This window comes from Ranitomeya variabilis, chromosome 2 (genome assembly GCF_051348905.1).
Source record: "Ranitomeya variabilis isolate aRanVar5 chromosome 2, aRanVar5.hap1, whole genome shotgun sequence".
Lineage (NCBI taxonomy): Eukaryota > Metazoa > Chordata > Amphibia > Anura > Dendrobatidae > Ranitomeya > Ranitomeya variabilis.
The window spans coordinates 594702175-594721763 of record NC_135233.1 but is presented as its reverse complement, the minus strand read 5'-3'; the positions used below and the strand labels follow the sequence as shown (position 1 = coordinate 594721763).

At 43.4% G+C, this 19589-nt stretch overlaps 1 protein-coding gene across 4 annotated transcripts in view; it reads right to left on the bottom strand.

Moving 5' to 3' along the window:
• The window catches only part of CDH15 (cadherin 15), a 65656-nt gene that overhangs the window by 1202 nt on the left and 44865 nt on the right, over positions 1–19589 (bottom strand). For all 4 annotated transcript variants that reach the window (XM_077288429.1, XM_077288428.1, XM_077288430.1 and 1 more), the window contains exons 8-12: positions 7748–8001; positions 6668–6810; positions 6088–6324; positions 5603–5842; positions 417–553 (exon numbers count right to left, since the gene is read on the bottom strand). In XM_077288429.1, the coding sequence (XP_077144544.1) occupies positions 417–553; positions 5603–5842; positions 6088–6324; positions 6668–6810; positions 7748–8001 (1011 nt within the window). The remainder of the gene's footprint in view (positions 1–416; positions 554–5602; positions 5843–6087; positions 6325–6667; positions 6811–7747; positions 8002–19589) is intronic.

Genomic DNA, 19589 nt, shown 5'->3' with positions numbered 1-19589 from the left:
CTTCTCCCTGCCCTCCTACAATGACAGGTCTCAGTGTGCACACATAGGGAGACGGTCACTAAAGGGAAGTAGGATGAGATGACGCAGCCGGGACCCTCAGACTAGTCACACAAGCACCTGACGTGGTACAGACTGGATGGAGCAGCGTTTAGCAGCTGTCTGGTTCCATCTGACAAAATAAGTATGGTGCTCTGATTATGAAGAATTTCATGGGGACCGTTGCCACAGATCTGCCCGTAACTGGCATAAGAATACCAACATTTTTGTAAATTTTCAAAGTGTTTTACACCAGATTTGATGAATCTGGGCCTTGGGGTTGTGATCTCTGCAGAAACTGAAGGTGTGATTCTTGCATTTTATGCTGTCCGTTTAGCCGACCAGACCCCATTTAACATGTTATTAATGCACTCCGGTACCTGGTCTTCTTCTCCACCTCCCTGCTCATTGTAATTGAAGATATTGTCCCGTATGTCGTCCTCCGATTCACACAGTAACCCCTTCTGTGCCGTACTACTAGCCGTGCAGCGAAACAGGAGAAGCAGCAAAGCGAGGACTGCAACAAATAACGTGGGCATTAATTAGATGTATATGTTATGTACAGGTCCAATCTGGTCCCGGATCTCGTGTAATGTAGCATTTTGGGTTTTTCAGTTGAATGGTACTGCACCTCCATATCTGTGTCTGACAGACTAATGGACGGAGCAGCTGCGGAGCCATCTCCAGCTCACAGTCGGCCATAACCACATATCACTTTGACCTGCAGATCCCGCTATTGGCCACCATGTTTGATCCAGTGGAGGCTTATGTCCCTAAATGTTTTATACATCCCATGTACCACTCCAGCCGCTACAGAGCAGATGTTTGTAGGGCTGTCCGATTCCTGAAACTCGATAAGTGTTTTTTTTCCCTGGAGTGGAAAACTCCAGTAGGGTAGCGCTTTCTTGAAACGTTTTTTTTGGGGTAAACTGGAGATATTTTTTAAAACCGGTCCAATGGAAAATCGTCCATATTGTCATGTGATTTCCTGCACACGAGAAAATCTAAATGGAAGTATCGGATCTGTTATGGGGTATAGTTGTCAGATATCCACTGGTGGGCTCAGAATCAAGGATCAATGCAGTGGAAGTAAATGAGGTTTTTACACGTGGAGGCGAACGCCAAAGCTGTGTAACCTAAGCCTTAGGCCACATTCACATTGTAGTATTTTGGACAGAATTTTCCGCCCCATTCCCAAACGTGGAAGACATACAAATCTTCGCGTTCCATTACAGATTTCTCTGTTTACGTCCCACTCTGATAATGATAGAAAATGCCGGCAGTAGGACCTCAGTCAAATGAGTATTTCTAATCAATATGATCATCTGACTGAGGCCTAAACGTTTTTTTTTTTATTTTTTTTGTGGGGGGGGGGGGGGTGTACCTGTACTTGGTGAGTAAAACCAAGGAAATGAGCTGGAGCACATGTTGATATACAGGGTGCTTCTCACAAAATTAGAATATCATCAAATAGTTAATTTATTTCAGTTCTAAAATACAAAAAGAGAAACTCATATTCTATAGAGTCATTACAGAGTGATCTATTTGAAGTGTTTATTTCTGTTAATGTTGATTATGGCTTACAGTCAATGAAAACTCAAAAATCATTATCTCAGAATACTTTATAACATCAGCTTGAAAAATGATTTTAAAACCTGTAATGTTGGTCTGCTGCAATGTATTTTCAGTAAATGCACTCAATACTTGGTCGGGGGTCCTTTTGCATCAATTACTGAATCAGTGTGGCGTGGCATTGAGGCCATCAGCCTGTGGCACTGCTGAGGGGTTATGGAAGCTCAGGTTGCTTTGATAGCCGCCTTCAGCTCGTCTGCATTGTTGGGTCTAGTGTCTCATCTTCCTCTTGACAATACTCCCATAGATTCTCTATGGGGTTAAGGTCAGGCGAGTTTGCTGCCAATCAAGCCCAGTGATGCTGTTGTTTGTAAACCAGGTATTGGTACTTTTGGCAGTGTAGACAGGTGCCAAGTCCTGCTGGAGAATGACATTTCCATCTCCAAAAAGCTTGTCGGCAGAGGGAAGCATGAAGTGCTCTAAAGTTTCCTGGTAGACGGCTGCGCTGACATTGGTCTTGATAAAACACAGTGGACCTACACCAGCAGATGACATGGCTCCCCAAACCATCACTGATTGTGGAAACTTCACACTAGACCTCAAGCAGCTTGGATTGTGGCGTCTTCACTCTAGACCTTGGAAATCAAGGTCCCAGAGTCTGAAGTGTCCACAATCGGTGATGGTTTGGGGAGCCATGTTATCTGCTGGTGTAGGTCCACTGTGTTTTATCAAGACCAAAGTCAGCGCATCCGTCTACCAGGAAACTTTAGAGCACTTCATGCTCCCTCTGCCGACATGCTTTTTGGAGATGGAAATTTAATTCTCCAGCAGGACTTGGCCCCTGTCCACACTGCCAAAAGTACCAATACCTGGTTTACAAACAGTATCACTGTGCTTGATTGATTGGCAGCAAACTCACCTGACCTTAACCCCATAGAGAATCTATGGAGTATTGTCAAGAGGAAGATTATATATTAACCATGTATAAGTATATAAGGGGACAATACAAATATCTCGCTGAGGATCTGTTTATACCAAGGAAGGTGACGGGCACAAGGGGGCATTCTCTGCGTCTGGAGGAGAGAAGGTTTTTCCACCAATATAGAAGAGGATTCTTTACTGTTAGGGCAGTGAGAATCTGGAATTGCTTGCCTGAGGAGGTGGTGATGGCGAACTCAGTCGAGGGGTTCAAGAGAGGCCTGGATGTCTTCCTGGAGCAGAACAATATTGTATCATACAATTATTAGGTTCTGTAGAAGGATGTAGATCTGGGGATTTATTATGATGGAATATAGGAATATAGGCTGAACTGGATGGACAAATGTCTTTTTTCGGCCTTACTAACTATGTTACTATGTTACTATGAGACACACCAGACCCAACTATGCAGACGAGCTGAAGGCTGCTATCAAAGCAACCTGGGTTTCCATAACCCCTCAGCAGTGCCACAGGCTGATCGCCTCCATGCCACGCCGCATTGATACAGTAATTGATGCAAAAGCAGCCCCAACCAAGTATTGAGGGCATTTACTGAACATACATTACAGTAGGCCAACATTTCGGATTTTAAACTAATTTTTCAAGCTGGTGTTATAAAGTATTCTAATTTACTGAGATAATGACTTTCGGTTTCTCATTAGCTGTAAGCCATAATCATCAATATTAACAGAAATAAACACGTGAAATAGATCCCTCTGTTTGTAATGACTCTAAATATGAGTTTAAATTTTTGTATTGAAGAACTGAAATAAATGAACTTTTTAATGATCTTCTAAATTTGTGAGATGCACCTGGTAAGTGCACTGTATAGGAGCACCTTCACGCCGCAGCCATTAACAAACATGACCTAGAATAAAAACAAAATGAGCAAATGCCTTGCAGGAAGTAAAGTGCATGTAAATACCATACAGTACTTGGTTAACACTTTGTTTTGATTTAAAAAAAAAATATAAAAAAAAAAAAAATGTAAAAGCTATACCGCCACAACAAGGAATACACATCGGGATGGTCCTCTCTAATGTAAAAACTAGAGTTGAGCGAATTTGATCGGGTCCCTGCTTATTCGGTAAGCTATAGCGCTTGTTGAATAAGATGCAGAGGAAACCTGGATACATGGAGCTGTGGCTGATCAGCTCTCCGGAGCGGCGGCTGCATGTGTCTCGGCTGTTTCACAGTCACAGCACATGCATGGGGAGAGCCTGTGTGTTGTGACTGTGACACAGCCGAGACACATGCAGCTTCTGCGCCGGACAGCTGAGCAACCGACGCTCCATGTATCCAGGTTTCCTCTGCAGCTTATGACGAGCACTATAGCTTACCGAATAAGCAGGGACCCGATCAAATTCTCTCAACTCCAGTAAAAAACCTCTCCCGGTGCTGCTGTGGCCTCAATAGACGACATGCAATTTAGTTTATATAGCTTTCATCCGGCATGGTGTCTGACTAGTCAGGTCTGGGTTCTACTCTGTCCCAATCTATTGAGGCCTGCTGGCACATACAGAGGCTTTACATTTGAGAGAGGAACATCTCTATTGGGTCACCTTGTTGTGGAGGGATGGCTTTTATGCTTTGCTTTTATTTTATTTTTTTATCAAAAGTGTCAACTGAGTACACTCCTATTACTATTCACTTAATGTAAAGTATTTGCACATTTTTCTTTTTATCATAGGTTGTGTTTCATGAGTTTTAGATTTCTGTTTATAGGGTTATATCTGAGGTTCCCATTCTTGGTACAGGAAACCTCAGCTTTGTTTTTTTTCTTTTTTTCTCCAGTGTGTTTTGATTTGATTTTTACATTTTTAACCCAATGGACCTTCACTAGTAGATGACATGGCTCCCCAAACCATCACTGATAAAGAAAACTTCACACTAGACCTTGGAAATCAAGGTCCCAGAGTCTGGAGGAAGAGTGGAGAGGCCACAATCCAAGCTGCTGGAGGTCTAGTGTGAGGTTTCCACAATCAGTGATGGTTTGGGGATCCACGTCATCTGCTGGTGTAGGTTCACTGAGTTTTATCAAGACCAAAGTCAGCGCAGCCGTCTACCAGGAAATTTTAGAGCACTTCATGCTTCCCTCTGCCGAAAAGCTTTTTGGAGATGGAAATGTCATTCTCCAGCAGGACTTGGCATCTGTCCACACTGCCAAAAGTACTAATACCTGGTTTACAAACAACAGTATCACTGTGCTTGATTGGCAGCAAACTCACCTGACCTTAACCCCATAGAGAATCTATGGTGTATTGTCAAGAGGAAGATGAGACACACCAGACCCAACTATGCAGACGAGCTGAAGGCTAATATCAAAGCAACCTGGGCTTCCATAACCCCTCAGCAGTGCCACAGGCTGATTGCCTCCATGCCACGCTGCATTGATGTAGTAATTGATGCAGAAGGAGACCTGGCCAAAGATTGAGTGCATTTACTGATCATACATTTCAGTAGGCCAACATATCAGATTTTAAAAACCTTATCATTTTTCAAGCTGGTGTTTATAAAGTATTCTAATTTACTGAGATAATGACTTTTGGGTTTTTATTGGCTGTAAGCCATAATCATCAACATTAACATAAATAAACATGTGAAATAGATCACTCTGTGTGTAATGACTCTATATGAGTATCACTTTTTGTATAGAAGAACTGAAATAAATTAACTTTTTGATGATACTCTAATGTTGTGAGATGCCCCTGTTTAGATGGAGACCTGTTTGTGTAAAAGCATTCTGCAGCTTGAATGTGCCACGTTACATGATTAAATACACTGCTGTACAACTTGTCTGTTTCATTCTTACTGATATGATTTAAAAAAAAAAAATGAATGGGGGGGGGGGGAATACAATGGGGTTTTTTTGGTGAAAATGCAGCTGCCTGACACTGAGCTTCACTACACTGCTATTGTAAAGGAATGACAATGGCCAACATCCAGACTGGGGCAGAAAGTAATATGTGAGCCTTCACGTTAAGTCAGCACTAAATAAGTGTTTCTTCAGACTTACCCAATAACAGGGCCACGCTGCTCAGTATAATGATGAGGGCACTGAGGCTGATGCCCGCTCCAGGGCTGAAGAGAGCTGCTGCGCTACCATGACAAATGCCCACAGCATCACAGCGACAGACAGATACGTTCAGCATGTGCAGCTGTGCCAAGGGTGGGTCACCGGAGTCTGACACCAGCAAGGGCAGGGTGTACGCTCCTTCTTCCACCTCGTTGAGTAGTTCCAGCATGGCATGGGTACCTAAGGAGGGGGAGACATGCTTTATTAAGCAGAACTTAAGTATTTTGCAGGACTCTTTGTTCTGACCTTTCGAAGTAGCAAACTGACTGCCAACTCCGAGAAATTGCTATACAAACATTCACTCTAAGATAATCTCACATTTCCACCGACAAGAATTAATGGCGGCCTCTACCTAAACATTAAAGCCAGGGTTGTGGTCTAGATTTGCAAAGCTATGACGGAGATTACTTTTTTCCCCTACTTACCGTTAACCTCGCTGATACTCCAGTTAAGGGTGTGGGCTATGGAGGATTGATCCAGCTGGAAGTGGAACGGATGCGACTGGGGTGGCATATCGTCGTCCGTGGCGCTTAGCAATATTCCCTGACCGTGGTGTGGACTGCTGCACAGCTCCGCAGAATGCTGCCACACTGCTGGAGCATGGTCATTCAGCTCTATCACCTCCACAGAGAGCGTTCCTGTGGAGCTCAGTGGGGGCACAGCTGAAATACACAAATGGCGACATGAACATATAATAAGCTATAGAATATTGGTAATTTCCTCTTTGCTCCTGGTATCTGCTGCTCTCCTTTTGATAATCCGGATTTGCACAACGTCACTCCACAACCATGCTAATCAGTAGAAGAGCCACGGAAGCAGGGAGGTAGAAGGTGATTGTTAGGACTCTCATCCATCAACTTGATAACAAACACTTCAACAACCTTGCAGGGGTTGAACTAAAGATCCCAGCAGGACCCAATAGGCCTCTTTTTAGGAATGAAGATCTCCAGTCCTGCACCAGTATATTACATCCATACACCACACTATAAGTATACCCACTCTCACCATTATCCGCAGCCGTGATCAGAGCCGTGTACCACCCTCTCTCCAGAAACGGCGACTTCCGGTCCATGCTGTATCTGGTCCCAATTTGTCCGGACTGAACGTCTACAAGCAGCCAGTTTGCAGGGTCAGAAACCAACGAATATCTGAAAAAAAATATGAAGTTATTAAGAAGCCGAACAGCACGTCATATATTCCCAAAGTAATGTATCATTAGGCAAGTTTGCCATTCAGGATCCTGGGAAAGTTGATGTCATTTCTCAATACAAATAAATATAGTCATTAATTTCCTAACTTGACAGTAAAAGTCCTTCAGGTGCCTTCTAACAGTTGATGCAGATAGGGTTGTACCCTACTTTTTCTTTTTGGGGCACTAAAAATCGCAACGTCCTTATGAAAAGAAATTTCAAAAAACGATAGAAAAGTCTAAAGATTCCTTACACCTTTTTTTTTTTTTCTTGTCCATAAGGAAATGATGAAATTAGTTTACCCTTAGAAGGCTATGTCCACCTGTTACTGAGGACATATAGCGGAGATGCTGACAGCCAGGTATCGGCGCTCTGCCACCTATTCTATTAGTCTGTCCTGTAGCACCTCTCAATGCCCAAGTGAGGGGCACCAGATAACCCTTTAAATAATCAGTAGGGGGCAGACTTTCAACATTCCTAAGAATGAAGGGACTGCATTGCTGTATCTCCCTGCACAGTGGAACTGACGGCCGTGCGGATCCACGTAAAGGTGGTCCTGAGTGCTGCTGTGAAGGGGTGCAGTCCAGGAATTCTTCCAATTATTGAGGATCCCAAAGGCTCTATCATTAAATGACTTCCTATCACTTGCAACAGTTAAAATACTCCTTGAACGGGAAGAAACATGACTGGTTTCTTAATTAAAAAATAAGTGCAGTTCTGCAGCTTGGTTTTACTGAAATGAATGTGTGCAGTGCTGTTTTTGGAAGAAAGCAGCCATGTTTTTTCTAATATGGACCGCTCTATATGACTGTCTCTCTCCAGCAAGTATGATGGGATTCCATCGCTCACTGGTAGGAGGAAATATGGCGAAGTCCCGCGACACTCGTCATCTCACCGAATGTCCTGGGACAGACTGACGTCTGGATCCTTTGCAGTGATGGTGCCAATAACGCTGCCTGGGTCAATCCTCTCCTTCACTCTCACCATCATGGGGTTCTCCGGAAACACGGGGGGTTCATTTAGGTTTTTTACAATGACCTTTATCCGGGCTCGAGAGCGGGATGCGCGGGGGACGGAGGGGAGAAGTGAGGCTTCATTCTCGGCAAACACACTCAGGTTATGCATGGCGTCCACTTCGTGATCCAGAGGCTGCAGGAGACAGAAGAATTATTTTTTTTTAACATCTCGTATTATAATCTTTAGTAACTCCACATCAGATAAATAAAGCAGACTCACTCTACTCACACCCAAAGCTGCATTTAGCACTTTGCTGGCAGAAACATCAACATTATCTCCCATAATGCACAATTATACATGGAGATTTTATCCAAAACACAGACTAAAAACCATTACACCTCCGTTTTTTTCCTACCTAAATGTATATATTTAAAGCAAACCATTTTTCTACCTTTTCAATTTAGTTTCATTAAATATTTGGCTATTACAGGTTCCTTGTTTTCCTGCACGTCCAACATTAAATGTGGTCATGAATCAGCTGAGATGAGCTAAAACAAATGCCCCGTGAGATAACAAAAAAGAGAAACCTCCCCCATTGAACTGTCAAAACTAGCTCGCTGACGAATTCTCAGTTAACTCATTCTGCAGCCAGTAATACAGTGGGCAATACAGAAGCTATAAGAGGCGAACGGTGCAAAAAATTTTATGAAACCCAATTGCAAAACTGATTTTAAGTAAAAAAAATAAATAAATAAAGTGACATGCCAGACAGTACAGTACATAAACTGGTTTTAAAAGCTCAGAATGGCCACATTTACAAGTTCAGTGCTCGCCCAAAAATGTGAATCAAGACTTGGGAATGTCCTCAGATTTGGGTTTCTATGGTTTGTACTGCAGTCCTGGTGTTTTATCAACATAAACATTACACACGCCAAATTATTTAGATTGTTAAATGTCCCAAATTGCGCCCGTCCTTAAAGTTGTGTAGACGGGACTGATCCTGATGCCATAAACCGGTCCACTCTTCTGGATAATTATAGTGGACACAGTACCACCTGGAGGCTACAATAGGGTACTGCAAGTAAAAAAGAAAAAAAAAATAAATAAATATATATATATATATATATATATATATATATATATACATATATACTAGATGGTGGCCCAATTCTAACGCATCGGGTAATCTCGAATATGCAGATTAGTATATAGCACAGCCCACGCAGTATATAACACAGCCCACGTAGTATATAACAGCCCATGTAGTATATTACCCAGCCACGTAGTATATAGCACAGCCCACGTAGGATATTGCCCAGCCACGTAGTATATAACACAGCCCATGTAGTATATTGCACAGGCCACGTAGTATACAGGTCCTTCTCAAAAAATTAGCATATAGTGTTAAATTTCATTATTTACCATAATGTAATGATTACAATTAAACTTTCATATACTATAGATTCATTATCCACCAACTGAAATTTGTCAGGTCTTTTATTGTTTTAATACTGATGATTTTGGCATACAACTCCTGATAACCCAAAAAACCTGTCTCAATAAATTAGCATATTTCACCCGACCAATCAAATAAAAGTGTTTTTTAATACCAAACAAAAAAACCATCAAATAATAATGTTCAGTTATGCACTCAATACTTGGTCGGGAATCCTTTGGCAGAAACGACTGCTTCAATGCGGCGTGGCATGGAGGCAATCAGCCTGTGACACTGCTGAGATGTTATGGAGGCCCAGGATGCTTCAATAGCGGCCTTAAGCTCATCCAGAGTGTTGGGTCTTGCGTCTCTCAACTTTCTCTTCACCATATCCCACAGAATCTCTATGGGGTTCAGGTCAGGAGAGTTGGCAGGCCAATTGAGCACAGTAATACCATGGTCAGTAAACCATTTACCAGTGGTTTTGGCACTGTGAGCAGGTGCCAGGTCGTGCTGAAAAATGAAATCTTCATCTCCATAAAGCATTTCAGCCGATGGAAGCATGAAGTGCTCCAAAATCTCCTGATAGCTAGCTGCATTGACCCTGCCCTTGATGAAACACAGTGGACCAACACCAGCAGCTGACATGGCACCCCACACCATCACTGACTGTGGGTACTTGACACTGGACTTCAGGCATTTTGGCATTTCCTTCTCCCCAGTCTTCCTCCAGACTCTGGCACCTTGATTACCGAATGACATGCAAAATTTGCTTTCATCAGAAAAAAGTACTTGGGACCACTTAGCAACAGTCCAGTGCTGCTTCTCTGTAGCCCAGGTCAGGCGCTTCTGCCGCTGTTTATGGTTCAAAAGTGGCTTTACCTGGGGAATGCGGCACCTGTAGCCCATTTCCTGCACACGCCTGTGCACGGTGGCTCTGGATGTTTCCACACCAGACTCAGTCCACTGCTTCCTCAGGTTCCGGTCACCTCTTCTCGTTGTACAGCGTTTTCTGCCACATTGTTTCCTTCCAACAGACTTACCATTGAGGTGCCTTGATACAGCACTCTGGGAACAGCCTATTTGTTGAGAAATTTCTTTCTGGGTCTTACCCTCTTGCTTGAGGGTGTCAATGATGGCCTTCTTGACATCTGTCAGGTCGCTAGTCTTACCCATGATGGGGGTTTTGAGTAATGAACCAGGCAGGGAGTTTTTAAAAGCCTCAGGTATCTTTTGCATGTGTTTAGAGTTAATTAGTTGATTCAGAAGATTAGGGTAATAGGTCATTTAGAGAACCTTTTCTTGATATGCTAATTTATTGAGACAGGTTTTTTGGGTTATCAGGAGTTGTAGGCCAAAATCATCAGTATTAAAACAATAAAAGACCTGACAAATTTCAGTTGGTGGATAATGAATCTATAGTATATGAAAGTTTAATTGTAATCATTACATTATGGTAAATAATGAAATTTAACACTATATGCTAATTTTTTGAGAAGGACCTGTATAACACAGGCCACGTAGTATATAGCACAGCCCACCAAGAATATAACACAGAGACGTAGTATATAACACAGCCCATGTAGTACAGTCATGGACAAAAATTTTGAGAATGAGGCCATGTGCACACGTTCAGTATTTTTCGCGTTTTTTTCGCCATAAAAACGTGATAAAAACGCGAAAAAAACGCTAACATATGCCTCCCATTATTTTCAGTGTATTCCGCATTTTTTGTGCAAATGTAGCCTTTTTTTCTGCGAAAAAATCGCATCGCGGAAAAAAAATGTTAATTAAAATGCGGAATTGCAGGGGATTCCGCACACCTAGGAGTGCATTGATCTGCTTACTTCCCGCACGGGGCTGTGCACACCATGCGGGAAGTAAGCAGATTATGTGCGGTTGGTACCCAGGGTGGAGGAGAGGAGACTCTCCTCCACGGACTGGGCACCATATAATTGGTCAAAAAAAAAGAATTAAAATAAAAAATAGTCATATACTCACCTTCGATGTCTTCCCGCCTCTCCGCTGCATGCTGCCGCTTCGGTTTCTATAGCTGGTGTGCGGTGAAGGACCTGCGATGACGTCGCGGTCTTGTGATTGGTCGAGACCGGTCATGTGACCGCTCACGTGACCGCGACGTCATGGAAGGTCCTGAACCACACCGGCATCTATAGTAACGGACGCCTGCAGGTGAGTATAACCATTTTTTTTATTTTTTTTATTATTTTTAAACATTCTATCTTTTACTATAGATGCTGCATAGGCAGCATCTATAGTAAAAAGATGGTCACACTTGTCAAACGCTATGTTTGACAAGTGTGACCAACCTGTCAGTCAGTTTTCCAAGCGATGCTACAGATCGCTTGGAAAACTTTAGCATTCTGCAAGCTAATTACGCTTGCAGAATGCTAAAAAAACGTGAAAAAACCGCCAAAAAAAAAATGCGGATTTCTTGCAGAAAATTTCCGGTTTTCTTCAGGAAATTTCTGCGAGAAATCCGGACGTGTGCACATACCCTGAGACAAATATTAATTTTTCCAAAGTCTACTGCTTCATTTTTTCTAATGGCAATTTGCATATACTCCTGAATGTCAGAGTGATCAGCTTAACAGCAATTACTGTACTTGCAAAGTCAATATTTGCCCAGAAAATGAACTTTAACCCCCAAAACACATTTCAACATCATTGCAGTCCTGCCTTAAAAGGAGCAGCTAACATCGTTTTAGTGATTGATCCATTAACACAGGTGTGGGTGTTGATGAGGACAGGGCTGGCGATCAATCAGGCATGATTAAGTAAGAATGACATCACTGGACACTTTAAAAGGAGGCTGGTGCTTGGTATCATTGTTTCTCTTCAGTTAACCATGGTTATCTCTAAAGAAACACGTGCAGCCATCATTGCACTGCACAAAAATGGCCTAACAGGGAAGAGTATCACAGCTACAAAGATTGCACCTCAGTCAACAATCTATCGCATCATCAAGAACTTCAAGGAGAGAGCTTCCATTGTTGTCAAAAAGGCTCCAGGGCGCCCAAGAAAGACCAGCAAGCGCCAGGACTGTATCTTAAAACTGTTTCAGCTGCGAGATCGGACTACCAGCAGCGCCGAGCTTGCTCAGGAATGGCAGCAGGCTGGTGTGAGTGCTTCTGCACGCACTGTGAGGCGGAGACTCTTTGAGCAAGGCCTGGTTTCAAGGAGGGCAGCAAAGAAGCCACTTCTCTCCAGAAAAAACATCAGGGACCGACTGATATTCTGCAAAAGGTACAGGGAGAGGACTGCTGAGGACTGCTGAGGACTGGGGCAAAGTCATTTTCTCTGACGAATCCCCTTTTAGATTGTTTGGGACATTTGGAAAACGGCTTATTCGGAGAAGAAGAGGTGAGCGCTACCACCAGTCTTGTCTCATGCCAACTGTAAAGCATCCTGAAACCATTCATGTGTGGGGTTGCTTCTCAGCCAAGGGAATCGGCTCACTCACAGTCTTGCCTAAAAACACAGCCATGAATAAAGAATGGTACCAGAATGTCCTCCAAGAGCAACTTCTCCCAACCGTCCAAGAGCAGTTTGGCGCCCAACAATGCCTTTTGCAGCATGATGGAGCACCTTGCCATAAAGCAAATGTGATATCTAAATGGCTCATGGAACAAAACAGAGAGATTTTGGGTCCATGGCCTGGAAACTCCCCAGATCTTAATCCCATTGAGAACTTGTGGTCAATCATCAAGAGACGGGTGGACAAACAAAAACCAACAAATTCAGGCAAAATGCAAGCATTGATTATGCAAGAATGGACTGCTATCAGTCAGGATTTGGTCCAGAAGTTGATTGAGAGCATGCCAGGGAGAATTGCAGAGGTCTTGAAGAAGAAGGGTCAACACTGCAAATATTGACTTGCTGCATTAACTCATTCTAACTGTCAATATAACCTATTGGTACTCATAATATGATTGCAATTATATTTCTGTATGTGATATAAACATCAAACAAACACTAATAAAAACCAGAGGGCAGCAGATCATGTGAAAATATAATTTTGGTGTCATTCTCAAAACTTTTGGCCATGACTGTATATTACCCAGCCACGTAGTATATAACACAGGCCACATAGTATATTGCACAACCACGTAGTATATAACACAGCCCACGTAGTATATAACAGCCACGTAGTATATTGCCCAGCCACGTAGTAAATAGCACAGCCCATGTAGTATATAGCAGAGACGTATATAGCACAGAGACGTAGTATATAATACAGCCTATGCAGTATATAACAGCCCTAGTAGTATATTGCACTGCCACGTAGTATATAACACAGAGACGTAGTATATAACACAGGCCACATAGTATATTGCACAGCCCACACAGTATATAGCAATGTGGGCACCATATCCCTGTTAAAAAAATAATTAAAATAAAAAATAGTTATATACTCACCTTCCGGCAGCCCCCGGATCCAGCCCAGGCATTTAGGCTACTTTCACATTAGCGTTTCCCTGATGTGCGGCAGGCTGCGGACTTCCTCCGTGAAGCCCCGCCCCCGGCCGCACCTCCGCTGCTAGCTCCGCCTACTTCTGCATGCGGCCCGCATGCGACCTCCGTACCTATCTTTAACATTAGGTACGCAGGTCGTGCGGCTGTATGCGGATGCTGCCGCATGCGTCGTTTTGACGATGCGGAAAAAAGAAAATGCTACAGGCTGCGTCCTACGCTGGTCGGCGCATCGTCAAAACGACGCATGCGGCAGCATCTGCATACAGCCGCACGACCTGCGTACCTAATGTTAAAGATAGGTACGGAGGTCGCATGCGGGCCGCATGCATAAGTAGGCGGAGCTAGCGGCCGGGGGCGGGGCTTCACGGAGGAAGTCCGCAGCCTGCCGCACATCAGGGAAACGCTAATGTGAAAGTAGCCTAAAGCGATGCTCCTCGCGATGCTCTGGTCCCAAGAGTGCACTGCGGCAATAACACGTGATGATGTAGCGGTCTCGCGAGACCGCTACGTCATCTCCGGTCATTGCCGAAATGCATTCTTGGGACTAGAGCGTCGCGAGGAGTGGGAAAGGCGCCGGAAGGAGAGAATATAATGATTTTTTATTTTTTTTTAACTTTAGATCTTTTTACTATTAATGCTGCATAGGCAGCATCAATAGTAAAAAGTTGGTCACACTTTAATAGCAGCGTTAACGGACTGCTACACCGCTATGGGGGCACTGACTGGAGGGGAGTAGGGAAGGGCAAATTCGCGGCCGGACTGTGCCCGTCGCTGATTGGTCGCGGCTGGCCGTGACCAATCAGCGACGCTGGAATTCCGTGACAGACAAACAGACGGAAGTGACCCTTAGACGATTATATATGTGTGTGTGTGTGTGTGTGTGTGTCTGTGTATGTAGCAAGCCCTGCCCACTCCACATAGCAGGCACAGGCCACATCCAGCTCCGTTGTCTCTAGAATGGAGCTGCTCCTGTGAGGTATGACGTCAAGGGAAAGGAAGGAGCCTCATGGATAGAGAGGCTGTGTGTAAGGCCACATTCACGCGGTCAGTATTTGGTCAGTATTTTACCTCGGTATTTATAAGCCAAAACCAGGAGTAGGAGAAAATACAGACGTGTTAACGTGTTTCTAATAAACATTTCCTCTGATTGTGTTACTCCCAAGTTTTAGCTTACAAATACTGAGGTAAAAATACCGACCAAATTACGTGTGAGCGAGGTCTAATACAGGAGACACACAGGTATATACTATATACAGGAGGACATGACACACATATATACTATATACAGGGGAGATGACACACAGGTATATACTATTTACAGGGGAGATGACACACAGGTATATACTATATACAGGAGGAGATGACATACAGGAATATACTATATACAGGGGAGATGACACACAGGTATATACTATAAACAGGAGGAGATGACACACAGGTATATACTATATACAGGAGGAGAGGACACACAGGTATATACTATATACAGGAGGAGATGACACGCAGGTATATACTGTATACAGGAGGAGATGACAGATATATACTATATACAGGAGGTAAAGACACACAGATATATACTATATGCAGGAGGAGATGACATACAGGTATATACTATATACAGGGGAGATGACATACAGGTATATACTATATACAGGGGAGATGACACACAGGTATATACTATATACAGGAGGAGATGATACGCAGATATATACTATATACAGGGGAGATGACATCCAGGTATATACAGGAGGAGATGACACACAGGTATACATTATATACAGGAGGAGATGACACACAGGTATATACTATATACAGGGGAGATGACATACAGCTATATACTATATGCAGGAGGAGATGATACACAGGTATATACTATATACAGGGGAGATGACACACTGGTATATACTATATACAGGAGGAAATGACAGATATATATACTATATACAGGAGGAGATGACAAACAGGTACAGTACAAGCCGAAAGTTTGGACAACCCTTCTCATTTAAAGATTTTTCTGTATTTTCATGACTATGAAAATTGTACATTCACACTGAAGGCATCAAAACTATGAATTAACACATGTGGAATTATATACTTAACAAAAAAGTGTGAAACAACTGAAATTATGTCTTATATTCTAGGTTCTTCAAAATAGCCACCTTTTGCTTTGATGACTGCTTTGCACACTCTTGGCATTCTCTTGATGAGCTTCAAGAGGTAGTCACCAGGAATGGTTTTCACGTCACAGGTGTGCCCTGTCAGGTTTAATAAGTGGGATTTCTTGCCTTATATAATGGTGTTGGGGCCATCAGTTGTGTTGAGCAGAAGTCTGGTGGATACACAGCTGATAGTCCTACTGAAAAGACTGTTAGAAGTTGTATTATGGGAAGAAAAAAGCAGCTAAGTAAAGAAAAATGAGTAGTCATCATTACTTTAAGAAATGAAGGTCAGTCAGTCCGAAACATTGGGAAAACTTTGAAAGTGTCCCCAAGTGCAGTTGCAAAAAACATCAAGCGCTGCAAAGAAAATGGCTCACATGAGGACAGCCCCAGGAAAGGAAGACCAAGAGTCACCTCTGCTTCTGAGGATAAGTTTATCCGAGTCACCAGCCTCAGAAATCGCAGGTTAACAGCAGCTCAGATTAGAGACCAGGTCAATGCCACACAGAGTTCTAGCAGCAGACACATCTCTACAACAACTGTTAAGAGGAGACTTTGTGCAGCAGGCCTTCATGGTAAAATAGCTGCTACGAAACCACTGCTAAAGACAGGCAACAAGCAGAAGAGACTTGTTTGGGCTAAAGAACACAAGGAATGGACATTAGACCAGTGGAAATCTGTGCTTTGGTCTGATGAGTCCAAATTTGAGATCTTTGGTTCCAACCACCGTGTCTTTGTGCAACACAGAAAAGGTGAACGGATGGACGCTACATGCCTGGTTACCACAGTGAAGCATGGAGGAGGTGTGATGGTGTGGGGGTGCTTTGCTGGTGACACTGTTGGGGATTTATTCAAAATTGAAGGAATACTGAACTAGCGTGGCTACCACAGCATCTTGCAGCGGCATGCTATTATATCCGGTTTGCGTTTAGTTGGACCATCATTTATTTTTCAACAGGACAATGACCCCAAACACACCTCCAGGCTGTGTAAGGGCTATTTGACCAAGAAGGAGAGTGATGGGGTGCTACGCCAGATGACCTGGCCTCCACAGTCACCAGACCTGAACCCAATCGAGATGGTTTGGGGTGAGCTGGACCGAAGAGTGAAGGCAAAAGGGCCAACAAGTGCTAAGCATCTCTGGGAACTCCTTCAAGATTGTTGGAAGACCATTCCTGGTGACTACCTCTTGAAGCTCATCAAGAGAATGCCAAGAGTGTCCAAAGCAGTCATCAAAGCAAAAGGTGGCTACTTTGAAGAACCTAGAATATAAGACATAATTTCCAGTTATTTCACACTTTTTTGTTAAGTATATAATTCCACATGTGTTAATTCATAGTTTTGATGCCTTCAGTGTGAATGTACAATTTTCATAGTCATGAAAATACAGAAAAATCTTTAAATGAGAAGGTGTGTCCAAACTTTTGGTCTGTACTATATATACTATATACAGGATGAGCTGACATGCAGGTATATACTATATAATGGAGATGACACACATGTATATACTGTTGTGAATTTACTTTTTGGCTCCCTCTAGTGGCTACTAGTGATTTTACTCTGGGTATGTCTGTCATTCCTTTTATGCTCACCTGGGTCGTTAGGTCAGGGGTGTTGCTATATAAGCTCCCTGGACCTTCAGTTCAATGCCTGGCAACGTTGATATCAGAGCTAATCTGTAGTGCTCTTGTCCACTGATCCTGGTTCCTGCTTCATTAAGCTAAGTCTGTTTTTTTGCTTTTTGCAATTTGTTTTTGTTTGCTATTTTTGTCCAGCTTGTAGATAATCTGTATCCTGACCTTGCTGGAAGCTCTAGGGCGGCTGGTGTTCTCCCCCCGGGCCGTTAGACGGTTCGGGGGTTCTTGAATCTCCAGCGTGGATTTTTTGATAGGGTTTTTGTTGACCATATAAGTTATCTTACTATATTCTGCTATTAGTAAGTGGGCCTCTCTGTGCTAAACCTAGTTCATCTCTGTGTTTGTCATTTCCTCTTACCTCACCGTTATTATTTGTGGGGGGCTCATATCCTACTTTTGGGGTCCTTTCTCTGGAGGCAAGAGAGGTCTTTGTTTTCCTCTTCTAGGGGTAGTTAGCTCTCCGGCTGGCGCAAGACATCTAGCGACCAACGTAGGCATGTTCCCCGGCTACTTCTAGGGTTGGCGTTAGGAGTAGATATATGGTCAACCCAGTTACCACTGCCCTATGAGCTGGATTTTTGTACTTCGCAGACTTGCTGATATCTCTGAGACCCTCGCCATTGGGGTCATAACAGTTTGCCAGGCCAGTATTAAATGTTAAATGCATTGCAGAAGTGGGATTATAAGAAAGAAAGCTCTGAGTTTTTTTTTTCTCTCTCTCATTTTTTTTTCTTTTCCCCTTTACCTCTGAGTGGCTTGTGATTGCTGCAGACATGAATGTCCAGACCTTGATTACAAGTGTGGACCAGCTTGCTGCTCGTGTGCAGGGCATACAAGATTATGTTACCAGAAATCCTATGTTAGAACCTAAGATACCGATTCCTGAACTGTTTTCCGGAGATCGATTTAAGTTTAGAAATTTCAGGAATAATTGTAAATTGTTTTTGTCCCTGAGACCCTGTTCCTCTGGAGACTCCGCTCAGCAAGTGAAAATTGTTATTTCTTTTTTACGGGGCGACCCTCAGGATTGGGCTTTCTCGCTGGCGCCAGGAGATCCGGCATTGGCTGATATTGATGCGTTTTTTCTGGCGCTCGGTTTGCTTTATGAGGAGCCCAATCTTGAGATTCAGGCAGAAAAAGCCTTGCTGGTTATGTCTCAGGGCCAGGACGAGGCTGAGGTGTATTGCCAAAAATTTCGGAAATGGTCCGTGCTGACCCAGTGGAACGAGTGTGCATTGGCTGCAAATTTTAGAAATGGCCTTTCTGAAGCCATTAAGAATGTGATGGTGGGTTTTCCCATTCCCACAGGTCTGAATGATTCCATGGCCCTGGCAATTCAAATTGACCGGCGGTTGCGGGAGCGCAAAACCGCAAATTCCCTCATGGTGTTATCTGAACAGGCACCTGATTTAATGCAATGTGATAGAATTCTGACTAGAAATGAGCGGAAAATTCATAGACGCCAGAATGGCTTGTGTTACTACTGTGGTGATTCTGCACATGTTATCTCAGCATGCTCTAAGCGTCTTACTAAGGTTGTTAGTCCTGTCGCTATTAGTAATTTGCAACCTAAGTTCATTCTATCTGTAACTTTGATTTGCTCACTGTCATCGTATCCTGTCATGGCGTTTGTAGATTCAGGTGCTGCCCTGAGTCTTATGGATCTGTCATTTGCCAAGCGCTGCGGTTTTGTTCTTGAGCCATTAGAAAATCCTATCCCTCTTAGGGGTATTGACGCTACGCCATTGGCAGAAAATAAACCGCAGTTTTGGACACAGGTTACCATGTGCATGACTCCTGAACATCGGGAGGTGATACGTTTTCTTGTTCTGCATAAAATGCATGATTTGGTTGTTTTGGGGTTGCCATGGTTACAGACCCATAATCCAGTCTTGGACTGGAAGGCAATGTCAGTGTCAAGTTGGGGCTGTCATGGAATTCATGGAGATTCCCTGCCCGTGTCTATTGCTACTTCTACGCCTTCGGAAGTTCCGGCGTATTTGTCTGATTATCAGGATGTCTTCAGCGAGTCTAGGTCAAGTGCATTGCCTCCTC